This window comes from Daphnia magna, linkage group LG6 (genome assembly GCF_020631705.1).
Source record: "Daphnia magna isolate NIES linkage group LG6, ASM2063170v1.1, whole genome shotgun sequence".
Taxonomy (NCBI): Eukaryota; Metazoa; Arthropoda; class Branchiopoda; order Diplostraca; family Daphniidae; genus Daphnia; species Daphnia magna.
In genome coordinates, this window is record NC_059187.1 from 4,157,025 (window position 1) to 4,175,544 (window position 18,520).

General features: G+C 37.6%; 2 protein-coding genes and 4 long non-coding RNA genes across 13 annotated transcripts; 4 read left to right on the forward strand and 2 right to left on the reverse strand.

The window, feature by feature from the left end:
* The first annotated feature begins 107 nt into the window (after positions 1-107).
* On the forward strand, positions 108-1,868 carry LOC116925002 (L-lactate dehydrogenase). 2 transcript variants are annotated; one of them, XM_045175749.1, is made up of 7 exons: positions 108-420; positions 490-549; positions 625-742; positions 809-1,156; positions 1,223-1,340; positions 1,439-1,562; positions 1,628-1,868. In XM_045175749.1, the coding sequence occupies exons 2-7, from the start codon at positions 520-522 to the stop codon at positions 1,790-1,792; spliced, it is 903 nt and encodes a 300-aa protein (XP_045031684.1). In that variant the 5' UTR covers positions 108-420; positions 490-519; the 3' UTR covers positions 1,793-1,868. The 2 variants fall into 2 exon arrangements, with proteins under 2 accessions (XP_045031684.1, XP_032787519.2); XM_032931628.2 differs by having other exon boundaries at positions 108-406.
* A 925-nt stretch (positions 1,869-2,793) lies between these two features.
* LOC116925001 (L-lactate dehydrogenase) lies at positions 2,794-4,576 on the forward strand. 2 transcript variants are annotated; one of them, XM_045175748.1, is made up of 7 exons: positions 2,794-3,091; positions 3,181-3,216; positions 3,280-3,397; positions 3,473-3,820; positions 3,895-4,012; positions 4,077-4,194; positions 4,257-4,576. In XM_045175748.1, exons 1-7 carry the CDS (start codon positions 2,999-3,001, stop codon positions 4,419-4,421), a joined length of 996 nt encoding a protein of 331 aa, XP_045031683.1. In that variant the 5' UTR covers positions 2,794-2,998; the 3' UTR covers positions 4,422-4,576. The 2 variants fall into 2 exon arrangements, with proteins under 2 accessions (XP_045031683.1, XP_032787518.1); XM_032931627.2 differs by having other exon boundaries at positions 2,842-3,091; positions 4,077-4,200.
* Positions 4,577-6,754: 2,178 nt separating this feature from the next.
* Positions 6,755-8,018, reverse strand: LOC123473986. Of its 4 annotated transcripts, none has more exons than XR_006648579.1 (3): positions 7,457-7,793; positions 7,279-7,393; positions 6,755-7,193 (listed from the first exon to the last, which is right to left on the reverse strand). It is a non-coding gene; the product is annotated as an uncharacterized LOC123473986 (long non-coding RNA). The 4 variants fall into 4 exon arrangements; XR_006648577.1 differs by having other exon boundaries at positions 7,279-7,390; positions 7,457-7,788; XR_006648576.1 differs by lacking the exon at positions 7,279-7,393 and having other exon boundaries at positions 7,457-8,018.
* Positions 8,019-9,037: 1,019 nt separating this feature from the next.
* Positions 9,038-10,836, forward strand: LOC123473987. The gene is made up of 3 exons (XR_006648580.1): positions 9,038-9,549; positions 9,608-10,043; positions 10,104-10,836. It is a non-coding gene; the product is annotated as an uncharacterized LOC123473987 (long non-coding RNA).
* Positions 10,837-13,375: 2,539 nt separating this feature from the next.
* On the forward strand, positions 13,376-15,639 carry LOC116925008. Of its 2 annotated transcripts, none has more exons than XR_006648581.1 (8): positions 13,376-13,866; positions 13,921-14,041; positions 14,108-14,251; positions 14,316-14,373; positions 14,451-14,575; positions 14,642-14,699; positions 14,789-14,869; positions 14,969-15,639. It is a non-coding gene; the product is annotated as an uncharacterized LOC116925008 (long non-coding RNA). The 2 variants fall into 2 exon arrangements; XR_004395284.2 differs by having other exon boundaries at positions 13,380-13,866; positions 14,316-14,441; positions 14,504-14,575.
* Positions 15,640-16,016: 377 nt separating this feature from the next.
* On the reverse strand, positions 16,017-16,976 carry LOC116925007. 2 transcript variants are annotated; one of them, XR_004395283.2, is made up of 3 exons: positions 16,704-16,976; positions 16,526-16,640; positions 16,017-16,440 (listed from the first exon to the last, which is right to left on the reverse strand). It is a non-coding gene; the product is annotated as an uncharacterized LOC116925007 (long non-coding RNA). The 2 variants fall into 2 exon arrangements; XR_004395282.2 differs by having other exon boundaries at positions 16,526-16,637; positions 16,704-16,965.
* Between the last annotated feature and the right edge of the window lie 1,544 nt (positions 16,977-18,520).

Consider the following 18,520-nt stretch of genomic DNA (forward strand, 5'->3'; position numbering starts at 1 on the left):
GATTCGCCATCAATACGTGAAGGCCGTACGAAGAAGAGTCAATTAGCAGCGGTCCGTTTTTTTTTTCAGATTTCTGGGTAGACGTGTCCCGAGTGACTTTATTTTGACTTTGGCATAGGTTGCACGCGCGTTCTTTCCTTCCCTTTTTTTTTTTTTTTCTCTCCCAATTCCGGTGTTGCTGCCAATATATTCGACAAAGAATACACACGAAAGGGTTGCAGAAGACAAAGAGAATGTGTGTGCGTCATATACAGTCTTGATTCGGAGCACAACGTTGTTAGTGTACCGCTCCAAACGTGCAGTTTGCAACTAGTCAGCACAGCAAAACAGGATAGGAAAAATGGCGTCTACGGAAACGAAACTTAGAAAAGAAATTCAAAAGCCTGTGTGTCATTCCGGAAGTAAGGTTAGTCAATCGGGGTAAGTAGAATATACGTAGTTTAGCTTGAAACCAATGACAATCCAAATTTATCGTCCTCATAATGTAAGGTGACCATTGTCGGTGCCGGTCAGGTGGGTATGGTGGTCGCATTCAGTATCATTACACAGGTAATTTCTATCATTTTTTTATTTCACGGCTGTGTGTTATAATAATCACAATTACCGTCTCTCCGCAATGAATAGAACATTGCCTCTGAATTAACGTTGCTGGGAGTGACCGAGGACAAGCTGAAGGGAGAAATGATGGATTTGCAACATGGTTTAGCCTTTCTCAATAACATCAGAATTACTGCTGGCACAGGTAACGGAACAGGATATACTTAATTCTTGGAAAAAAATTAAATAATATTAACTTACTTAAGTTTAGATTATGCCCTATCAGCAGGATCGAAATTATGCATTTTGACTGCTGGAGCTCGCCAACGCGAGGGGGAGTCTCGTTTGGACTTAGTTCAGCGCAATGCGGACATATTCAAAAGCGTCATCCCTAAACTGGTTCACCATAGTCCCGATACTATCCTACTCGTTGTTTCTAATCCCGTGGATCTGCTGACGTACGTGGCCTGGAAACTGAGCGGTTTACCAAAAGAACGCGTCATTGGATCGGGGACAAATGTGGATTCTTCACGTTTCCGCTTCCTCCTGTCCGAACGATTCAACCTTGCCCCAATTTCGATCCACGGTTGGATTATTGGTGAACACGGCGACTCGAGCGGTTTGTAATAATACGTTCGTATGTCGCTATTTATTATATTTATTTTTTATTGCCTCTTTTTTTTAGTTCCTGTGTGGTCTGGTGTCAACGTTGCTGGCGTTCGTTTGCGGGACCTCTACCCGGCGGCAGGCACGTCTGCAGACATGGAGAACTGGAATGATATTCACAGACAAGTCGTTCAGAGGTTCTCTTATGTCTAAAGTGAAACGTTTGCTATAAAATCGGATTGAAGCAAGCAATGTCATCAGTATGGTACTAATGTAATGTTTTACTTTGATGTAGCGCATACGAAATAATTCGCTTGAAGGGATACACTTCCTGGGCCATCGGCTTGAGCGTTTCCATTCTGGCAGTAGCCATTCTGAAGAACACCCGAAACGTGTTTGCAGTTTCGACATTCGTTCAAGTATATCGCATTTCACACATTTCTTTAGTCGTAGACATTTACGAGTGTATTATTATTCTCTTAAGGGAACATACGGGATTGAACATCCTGTTTTCCTTTCCGTCCCTTGCGTTCTTGGTGAAAACGGCATAATCGATATCATCCGGCAAACGTTAACAGAAGATGAACTTGATCAACTTCAAAAGTCAGCTGCAACCTTGAACAAAATTCAATCGAATTTGATATTCTGAAAATATTGCATACGCTGAACTGTAAATGGCCATCACATTGCAGGGATTGTGCTTATTACACCAAATTAAAAATGCATACTTAACTTAAATTAGAAAAGTTCTGTGGTCTTGATCGGTGTCAGAGCCATCTAGTGACAATCATCCTTCATGTTTTTTAAGGCATCACTCACTTTGAAATCGAACTTGAATTCGAATAACTCAAAAACTATAGGACTCACGTAAAACGAAATCAATGTTCGTGATCCTCGTTTAATTTTAATTCCAAATCGTGCCAAGTTTGATATTTTTAGATTTTAGAAAAGAAAAAGAAAATGAAACAAGCCTGACTTTATCTACAAAATGTTGGGCTTTAAATTTTGACTTGGAATTCATTGAAACATAGCTTGCTATAAACAAAACTAAGTGCTGATTCCGAATAAAATTTTAGTTTTCGTACAAATTAGAGCATCATTGCAAGAAGTAACTGTCAGTCTTTGTGCATCATTGAAAAGACTGCATACATTAATAGCCGAGTCCCCTCTACATCTGTTGTGCTATCATGAGCCGACAGGTAGCTGTCTCTACCAACAATATTCAACAAGTTTTGTTCAATCTAAATGGAATCTTTCTGTAAATAACACCAAATTTCAAGCGTTAGAAATCTCGACATTGTTATCGCTAACCAATTCATGATGAATAATCGCATTTTCCGCTGACGCAAGGTGCTACCGTTATCTGGCCAAACTATTGTCTCGAACTTTGTAAACGTTTTTTTTGTATTCTCATGGAAATCGTTTTTTATTTGTCTGTGGTTACGAAAATGCGCCATTCTTTTCGTGATGCCGTGGGGTGCTTAGTATTGCCAACATTAAACTTGGGACAGAACGTCTTTAGTGCGTTTCGAACACAAAGGTAAACTTCCGCTGCGACAGGGAATAGAAGATGAAGTGTAGCCGATCAATGAGATCAGGGAAGACGTGCCTTGAGTGACTTTAGTTTGACATTCAAACAGGTTGCGCGCGCTTGTAATCCCGTAGGAGGGGCTATTCTTTGTTACCTACACCACTGGGACATGGAAAAACAAAGAGAGAAAGAAAAAAAAGTGCGCTAAACGAAGGAAGTCGTTGCATCAGTCTACATTGGGTGCTCAGCCATAGCAGACGTTTCACTCCTACGGTTTTAACTAGTGCCGGTTTGTTTCTGCATATACTACACGGAAATCAGAAGATGGCGTCAGCAAAGCTAAAGTTTCACACGCAGACAACAGCACCAGAGAAGTCTTCTTCCGGAAGGAAAGTAACGATCGTCGGTGCCGGCCAGGTTTGAAACATTACATTTTAAGCCCTAGATATAGTATATTATACTGTATCATTTGTTGAACTTTTGTCTTTTTTTGGAACTAATTCAAGGTTGGCATGTCTATCGCCTTTTGCTTTGTCAACCAGGTGCGAATAGTTTTTCGATTTTTACGTTACCTCTTTGGCCTATTTAAGTCAAATATTTTCTAGAGCATCACATCTGAACTGGCATTGGTTGATGTGATGGAGGACAGACTCAAAGGAGAATTGATGGATTTGCAGCATGGTTTGGCTTTTGTCCATAATGTCAAAATCTGCTCTGGTTCAGGTAAAAAGATGTTTCAAAAACATCTTCGTATTAACACAAACCATCTTTCATTTCTTTCTAAATTTTCGTATTTAGACTATGCTCTGTCAGCTAATTCTAAATTGTGTATCGTGACGGCTGGTGCTGAATTACGTGAGGGTGAATCCCGCTTGGATTTGGTGCAACGCAACACAGAAATTTTAAAAGACATTATTCCAAAACTGGTGGAGCACAGCCCCGATACCATTCTTCTCATCGTTTCTGATCCCGTTGATCTATTGACCTATGTGGCCTGGAAGTTGAGTGGACTACCAAAAGAACGTGTCATTGGATCTGGGACAAACGTGGATTCTGCTCGATTCCGCTTTCTGCTCTCTGAGCGATTTAAAGTTGCTCCAAATTCGATCCACGGCTGGATTATTGGGGAACACGGTGACACGAGTGGTAAGATTATAATGAAAGACGGCCAGTAGACGTCTGTCACACCCACTCTTGTTTTCGTCTTGCTATGGTTTCAGTTCCTGTGTGGTCCGGTGTCGATGTTGCCGGCGTTCGCTTGAGGGATCTCAATCCTGATGCTGGCATGGAGTCAGATACTGAAAACTGGAATGACATTCATAAACAAGTCGTTCAGAGGTTTGGCTTGAATCTGAACCTTTTTCCAGGCTAATAATGTTTAACGAACGTTTACTTCTTACAGCGCCTATGAAATTATCCGTTTGAAGGGACACACTTCTTGGGCAATGGCTTCAAGTGTTGCGACTCTCACAACAGCCATACTGAAGAACACGCGGAACGTGCATGCAGTCTCTACATCAGTTGAGGTATAGAGAATAGAGAGTTAAGAATGTTTACTTATTTGTTGAATGTTTTTTTACAGGGGATCCATGGGGTTCAGCATCCTGTTTTCCTTTCCGTGCCATGTGTTCTCGGTGAAAGCGGTATCACCGACATTATCCAGCAAACTTTAACTGAAGACGAGCGGTCCCAGTTTCAAAAATCAGCTGCAACTTTACACGAAGTTCAATCGAATTTGGTGTTCTAAAAACGATAGAGAAAAATTCGTGGTGTTAAGTTTTTAAAACATTTATCACAATCACAGTGTCAAATGCTTGGGTACTTTGAATTATTATTTAGCCCACTCTACATGGTTTCAGCAGTTAAGCATGACTTATAACAAATAAACAAAATCGCACTGGATGAGAGCAAATATTTAGATATTTTGCTTTTGTATGTACTTAACTTTGAAAACCTAGAGAACCGGAGCAATGGGGAACGCCAATTGTCTGATTTCACCAAAGGCGGCTTGTTTCCTGGATTCGCCTGGTATAGGATGTTAGTATTTTTCCGGATGAAGGTGTTATTTCAAAGTCTTGCACGTTTTGTCTATTTTACATTTTTTCGGTCAATTTTTCATGCCAACCTGAAGGACACCTCTTTTTCACGATACTTAACTATTATATACGTTACACTTAATTGTTTGAAAGTGGATAGAATAGCAGAGGCTTCTTGCGGACGAACTTGGAGGTTTCTCGAGTTGCCGTTAGAATGATGTCAGAACGTGTCTGACTGTACTTGTTGGTTAAACCATAAAGAATGCCAATAGATAAGTGGAGGGTTATGAAAGTATAAAATTAATTCCTCGTGGCATTTTCATTTACGCATGCGTGGCAGTTCGAGAGCAGACGAACGAGAAAGAACCTTGCAGTCTAGTTGCGTCCAGCCAGCAGATACTAGTAGACCCGAAACATTGTTTTGAGAAATACTATAATATTTCGGTTGCAAGTTTTTATTAAATAACATGTAAGTAACGGGTTTAATCGTGTTAAATGTATGATTTTTCGATTCAAGTCTATTTAAATGTCAAAACGGAAATTGTACTTTTAGAACTTTTAAAACACCGCATAGCTTTTATTGACAATGATTTTCTTTTACAACTATCAAAATCTTGTTAACCATTTAAAGGAGAACAAAGCTCATTTTTTAGATTTCCGAAATTTCAATTTCCGGTTTTACTTCCGGTTTTAAAATGCCGAATAACTCCTTATTTGTTGGTCTGCCAGAAAAAAAAATTCACATTTTTCATGATCCTCGTCAAATTTGGGGTCGACTCCATGGGTCAACTCAAAATACCCGAAAATCGTCAAAAATCGCGGTTTTGGTCAAATCTGACTTTTAGCTAATAACACGTCATTCCAACCCCAAATTTGACAAGGATCACGAAAATCATACTCGTTTTGTTATGGGATCCCTATTTTCGGAGATATTGGCTACTTCTGGTTACTTCCGGAAAATTTTCGTGGACATCTGAAAAAAGTAAAAAATGAGCTGTATTGTTCTAACAATTTCAAGTACTTTTTTCGCAGGCGTTAGGGTGTGATAACTATTATTCCGTGTTTTTCTTGTTTTCAACACTGCACAGGCTGATCCTATGAGCTACGACAATTTTACCAACAAATGTTTAGCGTTTCGTGCTGCAACTAGTAGTTGTTGATATTCCAGGATTTTATGCCTAAAATTGGAATTCAGCTATCAGAGATTAGAAAAAAAATTCAAGCACTTAAAAGTAAGTATTGGACTTATTTCAACATTCAAAGTAAAATATAATTTTGGGTTATAGGTGGAACTCTAGATGGCGTTCATGTGCGTCTGTGATGAAGATTACGAGTGACAAGTTAAATGGGTGTTTTTTACGTTACCCTGTTTAGTGTTTCAAAGGATTTTTCATCAAAAAATTTACGGTATATTGTTATCTTTTCAGTATTGCTATCGTTGGGTATGTATTGAAAAGAAAACCCTTGAAATAGATTGCTTTTTGTATGTGGTGGTGTTTCGCCTTTTTTTGTTCGTGGATCCATCTGACGCGAAGCGTAGTAACCGTAGTTTAGCAACCTAAGGGTTGCATGGCCTGGCAGCCAACGGGTTAACTTAGTAATGTGTTGTATGTATGTATGTATGAATGTATGAATGTATGTATATGTATTTTGTATTATATAAAACAGTGGTGGAATTGTGGGATGGAGGAGGGTCAATAAAAATATTTTTATACATTTAAACTAATTTTTTTGTATTTCATTTAATAATACGACAAAAATATATAATAACTTTACATAACTTATTCACAAACCTTTCATTTAGTCTCGTCTTTAATTGAGTGTGACAATTCACACCTGTTTGCAATTCAGCAAGACTTTGTCTTCGAAAGAAAACCCAAAAGACTCTTCATAACTTAAGACATTTTTGTTTTTTTCCATTTTTAACAGTAGCCTTTACCATGTGACAAAAACAGTTAAGTCAGAAATGAGCAAAATGACAAGACCAAAATCTTGTCTATCCTTTACTTCTTACATGTGAGCTAGCAAATCATCAACACAAGAGTGGCACTAGTGATCTTTTATTTACATTGGCAATAAAACATATGTGCATTGCATTCTGTCACAAAAAGGTCCTGTGGCCATCACAGCACATCGGGCACAGTTCTGAGTCCTAAATGTACAGTTAAAATATAAATACTGTTAATGATCAATCCTAACATTACCTTATGGTACATGCAAGAAACTAGGAAATTTTTGTTTTTTCCCATTTTTAACAGTGGCCTTTACCATGTGACAAAAACAGTTAAGTCAACAATGAGCAAAATGACAAGGCCAAAATCTTGAACTATCCTTTACTTCTTACAGGTGAGCTAGCAAATCATCAACACAAGAGTGGCACTAGTGATCTTGTTTTACATTGCCAACAAAAACATCTGTGGCATTGCATTCTGTCACAAAAAGGTCCTGTGGCCATCACAGCACATAGGGCACAGTTCTAAGTCCTAAAGGTACAGTTAAAATATAAATATTGTTAATGATAAATTGTAACATTAACTTATGATAAATGCAAAAAACTAGGAAATTTACGTTTAAAAAGAATATGAATAACTGTTTTCTTTAAAGAGTGCCATTGGTATAAAAGTTTTATGCATTTGACTAAATGAGATGAAAAACGTGCTGGTAAAGTCAGTCCATGCTTCTACTTCAAACAATTTTCAATAAGTATTGTACAATGTTTGTTAGAAATAAATTAGTGCCATAGTACCTTCAACTAAGTATAATTTTACTTTAAAGTGGACCTATTGCGAAGCATAGAATGGAAAACCTACGCTTAATTCCAGGTAAAACCACACGACATCAGGAGTCTAAGTTTAACAAAACTTCAGTGACACAGGTATTCTCAGCAGACGCCAAACCCGAAATGAAACAGCTGATATTGCCATGAAAAAGTTTCTGAGTTGGTTATTTCTCCCCTAGATGTCTTGTAAATATGCAGCAGTGGCACAACCAACTTGCGAGACGGTCTCGATTCTCGAAGGGTCGACCGTCACCGCTACATCCCAGAGGGACTATTACGGCCCTCTACGGAACGCCAAATTACGCCCTAAAATTTCAGCACCTCGGCTAGGGCCATTCATTTTTTTTCGCAGAAAATTATCACCAACCACGAACGCCATCTAGCGGCCACGATACGCACCTTTTTTAGGTCGGCTACTACTACTACGTAGTACTAGTAGCGGCCGTAGGCCGTTAGTGCAGACGTAGTCTCCTCCGACCGTAGGTCGGCTACTACTACTACGTAGTAGTAGTAGCGGCCGTAGGCCGTTAGTGCAGACGTGGTCTGCTCCGACAGTAGGTCGGCAAGATAATTAACAATTTCTTAAAACCTTACTTAGAAAGATTTTTTTTTCTTTTTGGGCGGTTGACTAGTCATCATTCTTGCCGTGACTCTTTTCTCTATTGGCGGCTGAATCTGAATATCTTCGATGAAAGATTCATCTGCCACCACGTCTGCTTCATGAAAATTATCTTCTGCAGACGTGGATGGCATTGACAAGGGATCGCCTAATTTGAATGTTAAATTTTAATTTTTGTTAAATGAAACAAAAAAATAATATTACCGTCGCCGATTGGGTCTTCCATTTTGTCCATTTTGTCTTCTGTGGAACGGACATTAACAAATTGAGTTGAATTTTTCAATTTGTATTTAGTCCTCCTTTGTTTTTGTTTTTCTTTGCCTTCTTGGCTCCTTCCCTATTTTTATTTTTTCCAACTACATTGCTGTAATTGTAGAAATAATGAAAAATAACAAAGAATAAAACATGAATAATGAATGAACAAATGAATAAACATGAACAATGATTAAAAATTAAATAATCAAAATTTACTAAATATACTACATAATAATAGATAAATAAATTAAATTGTTTTTCGTAACTTACCTAGTTAAATCCATTTTTGAAGGATCACTTTTTTGTGGCTCCATTTTGCACAACTTGGGAACTTGCACTGCAATATTCAGTTTGAAAACAAGTAAAACACACAAACGTGCAGCTGAAGGTCAACAAATCGGGGTAGGCCATCTAGGGATAGGTCACTACACTAAACGGGATGGTTTTTGGTTTTTCATAATAAATAGATTGTATTTAATAATTTTTCTTATTTAACAAATTATTTATATTTATAATTTAGATTTCTATAATCGATATAGATTTTTAATTAATTATAATCTATAATAATATAATTTTAATTTATAGATAATCGATAATTATTTTTATTTTGCACATTTGTGGAGAACGCGCAACGCAGGATGTTTTACTGCTCTTACGCAGTTTGTCTTGGTGTCATGGCTGACGGCGTCGTTACAGTTTGTGATCTTCACAAACTTTCACGTGTTTCTCCACGACAAACTGGATTGAGCCTCGGTTCTCCACCCCTAAATGGATTGAACCTCTTGGTTCTCCACCCCTAAATGGATCGAACCTCTTGGTTCTCCACCCCTAAATGGATCGAACCTCTTGGTTCTCCACCCCTAAATGGATCGAACCTCCTGGTTCTCCACCCCTAAATGGATTGAACCTCTTGGTTCTCCACCCCTAAATGGATTGAGCCTATTGGTTCTCCACCCCTAACCTAATCCTATTCTTGTTTTAATTGAAAAATAATTATCATTTTTCTCTTAGGTACAATTTGGTTTCACTTTCATTGGGTAGCTTGATGGACTTTGAAAAAATCAAGGGTATGCTCTTTGCAAACGATGCGAATCCTGACCGAGCCAAGGCTGTCGTTGGTAACCTCCACCGTCTTGGAGTTACAAACGCTGTCGTGATGACCTACGACGGAAAAGTTCTGCCCAAGGTTTGCTACTTAACATTTTCGGCATATTTCATATCTTACTTTAGAGATTGTGTTGTAGATGAGTAGGGGATACAATCGTGTATTGCTGGACGCTCCATGTAGTGGAACATACATATAGTGTCATTTCTAAAGATCCTTCTGCAAAAACATCTAAAGACAGCAAAGACATCAACCGCTGCTCTCATCTTCAAAAAGAACTTATCCTTGCCGCTATAGATTGTGCCGACGAAGGTGGATACATTGTATATTCAACTTGCTCCGTTCTTGTCCGATGGGTAGTAGATTACGCGTTGAAAATGACCTGCTGAGGGACGTCATCGACCCTCCGGAGCTGAGTAACATTGCCCGAACTATTCTGACGATGAAAGAAATGGGAGCCCTTTTCGTTACAGCGAACGACGTTGTCTCCGCATTGGATGTTGACTTGAGTTACCTTGGCTATGTCGTCTCACGTCTCCCAATAGACGTTCACTTGGGCAAGCTCGTAATGCTAGGTATGAATCTTAATTTTTATCAATTTCATGTTTAAGTCAAAGTCTATTGGGAACGTTTAGGGTAAAAACGCGAATTCGGACACCGTTTTGGCTAAGAGGCTTCCTTATGGGAAATGTGTGTATGGCCGATCTGCTAATTCCGGACAAATTTTCTAATTCACCGGACATTTTTGCTAATTTCGGACAGTAATATTTTTAAAAACTAATTGATTCATTCGATTCAATTTCTTATTCTTAATCGAATTGCTTAAGACATTAAAGGGGATGCAATGAGAAAAAAACGAGATATTAATGATTAAAGTAATCATAACAATGATCTGTCAAAATGAAATGTCGTCTGCCCAAACCCAAATTACACTAGATCGGCACTCTTCCAAAACACAGAATTCTATTTAATTAATACAACAATTAATTTATCTCAATAAGTAGCCAATAGTTTAAAAATTAATAGATATAAATTTAAAAATTTTCAAGCGGTGAAAATTTCAAGAAAATTGCGTTGAAACTACGGCAAGTTTGGCTTAATGTCCGATATTAAAAATCATAAAAATGCCTCCTAAATTGACATTTCATCGACCATTATTGATATCACTACATTCGTTAGGATGGCCTCTGTTAAACTGTGGAAATCGTAATGTTTAAAGTCTTGGTATATTTATAAAATGAGTGATTGCGTTTCTCCTTTTTCACCTAAGCCACCGTGTTGCTAATTCCGGACAGCAGACTACAGCAGACGACACAAAATGATATGCTATTTATTTCGAGAAATTAATACCATAATAGCTCAGCGGTAAAGTACATTACTGTCAACTATGGGATCGTTGGTTCAACACTTATAGACCAAGATCGGATGCTGAGTTGCCAAGGCTGAATTCCGACCTGCGGTATTTGTCCTCTCGGGCCCTATAGGAGGGAAATGAAAAATAATATATTTAATTAAGTTGTAGTTAGTTTTATTACAAAATCTTTTGGAATCGTGTACTATACCTCTGTGCTGATATAATACAAAAAATTTTATCTCCAAAAAAGCTGTTATTTTTCCAGGAAACTTTTTGAAAGATACTTGTTTACCTTTCCACAACACCCCCCCCCCCCTCCCCGTATTACAACTGTAGAACAAGAAGCAGACGTTTTTCTAAGTAAATTTCTTTTTCCTTATGAATAAGTCCTTTAGCATAATCAGATAACTTAAAAAGACTAATAGTGTCAAATAACTCATTACCGACATCACAAACTACACTACTCATGACATAAAAAACGAAAACAGTTTGACACTACAGTCACTAGTCACAGTCAATCACTTTACGTCTGCTACGGTACATTGTAAACAAGTACCTTTCAAAAAGTTTCCTGGAAAAATAACAGCTTTCATTCATCGAATCTCCACGAGTATTGAACCACGGATCTTTCAGTTTGAAGCTCATCACCTTACCACTAACCTATCACAGTAGTTTTAAAGCTAAAATAAAAAGCTTGTGATTTTGTGCCTTCTGCTGCAATGTACTGTCCGGAATTAGCAACACGGGAGCTTATGTAAAAAAAATGAGAATGCAATCGCGAATTGGATGATCATTTTCCATTCAAAATGGAATAAAAATTGAACTGTCTTGTAAAGGAAACTTCCCACATAACACAGGGCAGTCCGTCGGATGTCCGACAGATGTCGGGGTCGGATGTTGAGTACATCTTTTTGATATCCTCCGGACAGCCCGATATCCGATTTGGATGTCCTACGGATGTATTTTTTTTTGGTTTTGACCGCCCTAAACAGCGCCGTCAGACATTCTAAGGATATCCGAACGGGCTTTCATTTGGCTATAAATATTACATGTATTGGACATCTATTCATGAAAAAACATTAGGCTATACCAGGATTCGAACTCGGTTCTCCCGCATCACAGTCGAATCTTATTCCACTGTGCCAATCTACAGATATATTATGTATCATTTTCGAACAATACAATCGAATTGTTGTAAAACACTTGAGCTTTTTCGATAACAAATCACATACAGGATTTTTAAGAAGTCAAGATGATGTCGAACTTAGGTTAAACCAGAGGTATATAAATTGAAATTAAACAATTTATGCTAAATATTTTTTGAATTTTAAACTTCAGCATGATTTATTAAGTTTAAAGTAGTTTTTTATTATTTGAAATTATAATCCTATCATAAGTATACTTGCTTTTAATATTATTAGATGCCGAATAATATTTATTTTCTGTGAGTTAATTTTCAATGGCTTGGTTCCCGTAAGCTAAACGGAAAGCTTGTGCAAACAAACTCACGACTTTCATATATTTTATTCATTTTTTGTAATAAATTTTAAAATAAACCATCCGGCAAATAGATCATTACTCCTTTATTTTTAAAATTTTTCATTTTAAATGCTGGACTTCAAATAAAAATACGTTCAAGGGAAAAATTTGAACACGGTTAAGTTTTCCCCCTCTCAAGAAATTTTGACAATTAATAATGAAACTTAGTGATCGGCCCCAATTAGTTCTAATCGAGTTAACCGCCCCGCACCGATAAAGTGCATTCGGGGTTGAAATGAGGTGCCACTTTTTCAACCGGGGCGGTGCGGGGAAAAATTTGAGGTTAACCCGTTGCCCCGAAGCAATAAAAAAAAATGCCGTTCTTTCGGTTTCAGAGTAAAAATCGGGGCAAGCGGGTAGAACGAGCTATTATCGGGGTTGTTATCGGATAGATCGGGACAATCGATAATGTTTTTTGCATTGATGAATCGATTGATTGCAATCCAATTGATTGCAAACCCCAATTGAATTCGGGGAGAAGAATTTTCCACCCTAAGCCACGCCCCCTTGGCCCGAAATGAGAAACCCGATTTGCAAAAAAGCGCCCCGATTGGCTCGAGGCCGATCCTTAAATGAAACAATTGAAATTCTTTTTGGCTGTTGGAAGGAGGGTCCGTAGAATATAATTTTCGCACATCCATTGCACTTCCAAGGTGACTAGCCGACGGACATCCCTGGAACTACCCATTGAGTACTGTACATAGATATCTAACGGATATTCGGCCATGATTCGGACATCCGACGGCAGAAATGTGCTATATGGGTTCAGGGAATCTAACCATACAAATATTAGTGAGGTTAATGTAAGTTTAAGAAATATTAAGCGATTTAAAAAATGTTCCAATAATACGCAAAAAACGAAAATTTGAGAAAAAATATCTATTTAATGTAATACACGAGTATTGAACCAATGACCTTTCAGTTCACAGCCCAATACCTTACCACTAAGCTTCGTCGAGTGGTAAGTTATTGGTAAGTTATTGGTTAAATTATTTTTTATTTTAAGTTTATTTTAAGTTATTGGTTTTTACAACTACCTTTCATTCGTCGACTCCATGGGTCAACTCAAAATACCCGAAAATCGTCAAAAATCGCGGTTTTGGTCAAATCTGACTTTTAGCTAATAACACGTCATTCCAACCCCAAATTTGACAAGGATCACGAAAATCATACTCGTTTTGTTATGGGATCCCTATTTTCGGAGATATTGGCTACTTCTGGTTACTTCCGGAAAATTTTCGTGGACATCTGAAAAAAGTAAAAAATGAGCTGTATTGTTCTAACAATTTCAAGTACTTTTTTCGCAGGCGTTAGGGTGTGATAACTATTATTCCGTGTTTTTCTTATTTTCAACACTGCACAGGCTGATCCTATGAGCTACGACAATTTTACCAACAAATGTTTAGCGTTTCGTGCTGCAACTAGTAGTTGTTGATATTCCAGGATTTTGCCTAAAATTGGAATTCAGCTATCAGAGATTAGAAAAAAAATTCAAGCACTTAAAAGTAAGTATTGGACTTATTTCAACATTCAAAGTAAAATATAATTTTGGGTTATAGGTGGAACTCTAGATGGCGTTCATGTGCGTCTGTGATGAAGATTACGAGTGACAAGTTAAATGGGTGTTTTTTACGTTACCCTGTTTAGTGTTTCAAAGGATTTTTCATCAAAAAATTTACGGTATATTGTTATCTTTTCAGTATTGCTATCGTTGGGTATGTATTGAAAAGAAAACCCTTGAAATAGATTGCTTTTTGTATGTGGTGGTGTTTCGCCTTGTCAGCTATGCCAGCTGCTGAACCAGCATCCTGCATTCCTGCTATCAATGTACCACAAGAGATCCTGACACTTTAAGAAGGCCACTGTTCCTAACATGAAGAATACAATCAAGTACAATTACTGTTAATGGACCTCAAACCTTTTCTTTAAGCTTAGTGATGTGTTCTCTCGTTAGTCGACCACAGAGTCTTCATCTACTTTGTGTTGCTAATCATCAGCCCTCAGCATCCCAGGTATCCAGATTTCCAAGCTTCTCTGATTAGCTAAAACCATCATCTATACATTTCAGCTTTTCATTGTGGTATTTCAGAACATTACTTATCTTCACTACACACATCATCTGCATCAATTTTATCTACACAGGCTTCTCTTCATCTCTTCTTATTTTTTCGAATGCCAACATGGAATAAGGTTCATCTTCATTGTCTTACCATGGTATTTTAATTTTGTAGATTATCTGGATTTCTCATTTTTACATATAAATCTTTGTTGTACAAACAGAAAATTGCCAGTGTTAATCCTGCTGTTCTTCTCACCGTTACTTTGCCAGCTAACATGTGTAGGCTTTAACACCATCTCCATTTTTTAGTATTTTAAGTTCCCATTTTGTTGAGCATTGTTGTGTTGTAACATAAAATTCTATGATAGAATAGGAAATATTCATCTTTTTTCGGTACAACACTGCCGTTTCGACAATTTCGGTAGTTTCACCCCCAGTGGACCAAACGCGTAAGTTAAGATATCTTTTTCATCGTTTTATCAGACAAATGCCATTTTCTGCCCAAAATCGCTTACTTCTTTTTTTTTTGCCTCATTTAATCTATTTAGAACTACATTTTTTTCGTCTACCTGTCGTTTTTGTCTACGCCTTCACCTCATCGCTCTCTTCGTCTACTTCCTCACATCATCACTGTCTTCGTCGATGTCTTCGCCTTCATCTCCGTCTTGGCCGTCTTTGTCTACGCCATCACCTTGTCGCCGTATTTGTCTACGGCATCAACTCGTCGCCGGCTTCGGCTTCGCCTTCGCCCTTCACGTAGGGAGTTCACCGTGGATCGCCATGCTGGTATTCCATTATTTTGCATTGTAATGTTTAAGTTAACCCGTTGGCTGCCACCCCGTTTGCGTCCCATTTTTTTTGTAGCTTGTAGGGACCGGGCGCTGTTTTGCCCCATGGCCATGGGGGGAACAGTCGCCGCGCCTAAAGGCTTTGTGCCTTTAGGCGCCGTAGGCAATGCACCAGTAGGGACTCTCTTTGTCGGTGCGATGATAGATTCCTGGGGTGTGCATTCCCGGAATGGAATCTATTACCGTGTCAGCCCGGACTTGTCTTCGGACAAGTCCCCCCTTGTTCGTGGATCCATCTGACGCGAAGCGTAGTAACCGTAGTTTAGCAACCTAAGGGTTGCATGGCCTGGCAGCCAATGGGTTAACTTAGTAATGTGTTGTATGTATGTATGTATGAATGTATGTATATGTATTTTGTATTATATAAAACGGTGGTGGAATTGTGGGATGGAGGAGGGTCAATAAAAATATTTTTATACATTTAAACTTATTTTTTTGTATTTCATTTGATAATACGACAAAAATATATAATAACTTTACATAACTTATTCACAAACCTTTCATTTACTCTCGTCTTTAATTGAGTGTGACAATTCACACCTGTTTGCAATTCAGCAAGACTTTGTCTTTGAAAGAAAACCCAAAAGACTCTTCATAACTTAAGACATTTTTGTTTTTTTCCATTTTTAACAGTAGCCTTTACCATGTGACAAAAACAGTTAAGTCAGAAATGAGCAAAATGACAAGACCAAAATCTTGACTATCCTATACTTCTTACATGTGAGCTAGCAAATCATCAACACAAGAGTGGCACTAGTGATCTTTTATTTACATTGGCAATAAAACATCTGTGCATTGCAATCTGTCACAAAAAGGTCCTGTGGCCATCACAGCACATCGGGCACAGTTCTGAGTCCTAAATGTACAGTTAAAATATAAATACTGTTAATGATCAATCCTAACATTACCTTATGGTACATGCAAGAAACTAGGAAATTTTTGTTTTTTTCCATTTTTAACAGTGGCCTTTACCATGTGACAAAAACAGTTAAGTCAACAATGAGCAAAATGACAAGGCCAAAATCTTGAACTATCCTTTACTTCTTACGGGTGAGCTAGCAAATCATCAACACAAGAGTGGCACTAGTGATCTTTTTTTACATTGCCAACAAAACATCTGTGGCATTGCATTCTGTCACAAAAAGGTCCTGTGGCCATCACAGTTCTAAGTCCTAAAGGTACAGTTAAAATATAAATATTGTTAATGATAAATTGTAACATTAACTTATGATACATGCAAAAAACTAGGAAATTTACGTTTAAAAAGAATATGAATAGCTGTTTTCTTTAAAGAGTGCCATTGGTATAAAAGTTTTATGCATTTGACTAAATGAGATGAAAAACGTGCTGGTAAAGTCAGTCCATGCTTCTACTTCAAACAATTTTCAATAAGTATTGTACAATGTTTGTTAGAAATAAATTAGTGCCATAGTACCTTCAACTAAGTATGATTTTACTTTAAAAAGGACCTATTGCAAAGCATAGAATGGAAAACCTACGCTTAATTCCAGGTAAAACCCCACGACATGAGGAGTGTAAGTTTAACAAAACTTCAATGACACAGGTATTCTCAGCAGACGCCAAACCCGAAATGAAACAGCTGATATTGCCATGAAAAAGTTTCTGAGTTGGTTATTTGTCCCCTAGATGTCTTGAAAATATGCAGCAGTGGCACAACCAACGGTTGGTCTCCGCGAGACGGACTCGAAGGTCGAAGGGTCGACCGTTACCGCTACATCCCAGAGGGACTATTACGGCCCTCTGATTGGCTCTCTCCACCCTTACACCCTTCCATGTCTTTCTGCTTTCTGCTTTATGCCTCCACATTTTCCTGATGTATACAAGAAAACGGCTGACTTTGTATACATCGGCTGACTTTGTGGGCAGAGTCAGGCTTTTTTGGGCAGAGTCAGCCAATGTTGGTTATTCTATATTATATTCTAATAGTACTATAGTATCGAATAGGTGTTAGTAATAGCATTAATTACGAACGGTACTTGTGCAGTCAACGAAAATAATGAAAGACAAACAAATAAATGGGAAAAAATATCATTTTTTGAGGGGGCTGCTGCGAGCCTTCCCTTTCTGCACCGCTGCGTCAGTTTTCTCACGAAGATCACGGTGAATCCCGTCTGTGATCTGCTAAGATGACGAATGCATCGCTGTTATCATTGACGGGTAAAGAGACGGGGCGCTTTGTGTTTTGGAATGCACTTAACGTACATGATACTTAATGCAGTATCATCAATCAATCCCCCTGAAAAGTGAAGAACACCTCTGGGTTTTAAGAATAAAGATTGGGTGCCACTGCTCCATTCTTAAAACCGTCATCTGACGCTTCAATAAGCAGTACCTTTTCCGCTTACCAAAGACGTCAGAGCTGTTCTTCACTTTTAGAAGTCTACGTAGAGGAGAGTGGGGGCAATTGAAACACAGGGCAATTGAAACAAAAATTGTTTCTCTCGCCGTATAAAAGGAATTTTCTTGAAAAAATTAGGGTTAATAGAATGAGGGGGTTTACAAGTTTAGAAAAATTTACGAGTTTTTGTATTCAAAACTTTTTAAGATATCTCGAAAAAACTGTTTTTTGTTCTCCGTCTGTTAAATTTGCGTTTTCAATTTTTTTGTTTTAACCCCTAAAACGCTACGCTTTAGTAATAAAATTAGTTTCAGATGATTTGCAATTCATTTTTCTACAATTTAATGTCATTTAATTTTTCCCTGAATTCTTAAATAATTTTAAATAATTAAATGTAACGATGACCCTATTGCAGGGCAATTGAAACACTTTGTTTATATTCCCTGTCTGCGAGTGGTTGCATTTTTTTTGCAAGTATTTGACGTAATTCATTTAAACAAATGTAAATCATCATGTTAACACAACTATAATACTTCATACTTGTATTCGCTGTTTGGGATTTATTTTAAAAAGCATGTTGCTTAATGGTTTTTTTAATTTACCACTATTATAATTAATCTTTTCTCATTTAAAAAAATATCGTTTAGTAGCTGAGATAATAGGCTACAATTCTATATAATTTTTATACTAAATTTTTCAGTTTTATTTTTCAAGAAACACAAAAAACCAAAAAGTGTATCAATTGCCCCCACTCTCCCCTACTTTGGATACACATGACAATTCATTGACTTTTCCATTGTTTGATCAATTCAGTCAATTTGAGTAATCGTTTTAAACAAAATGTGCAATGCATTTTTCAAATACGTACCAAAACAAATTTCACCAGATTCATT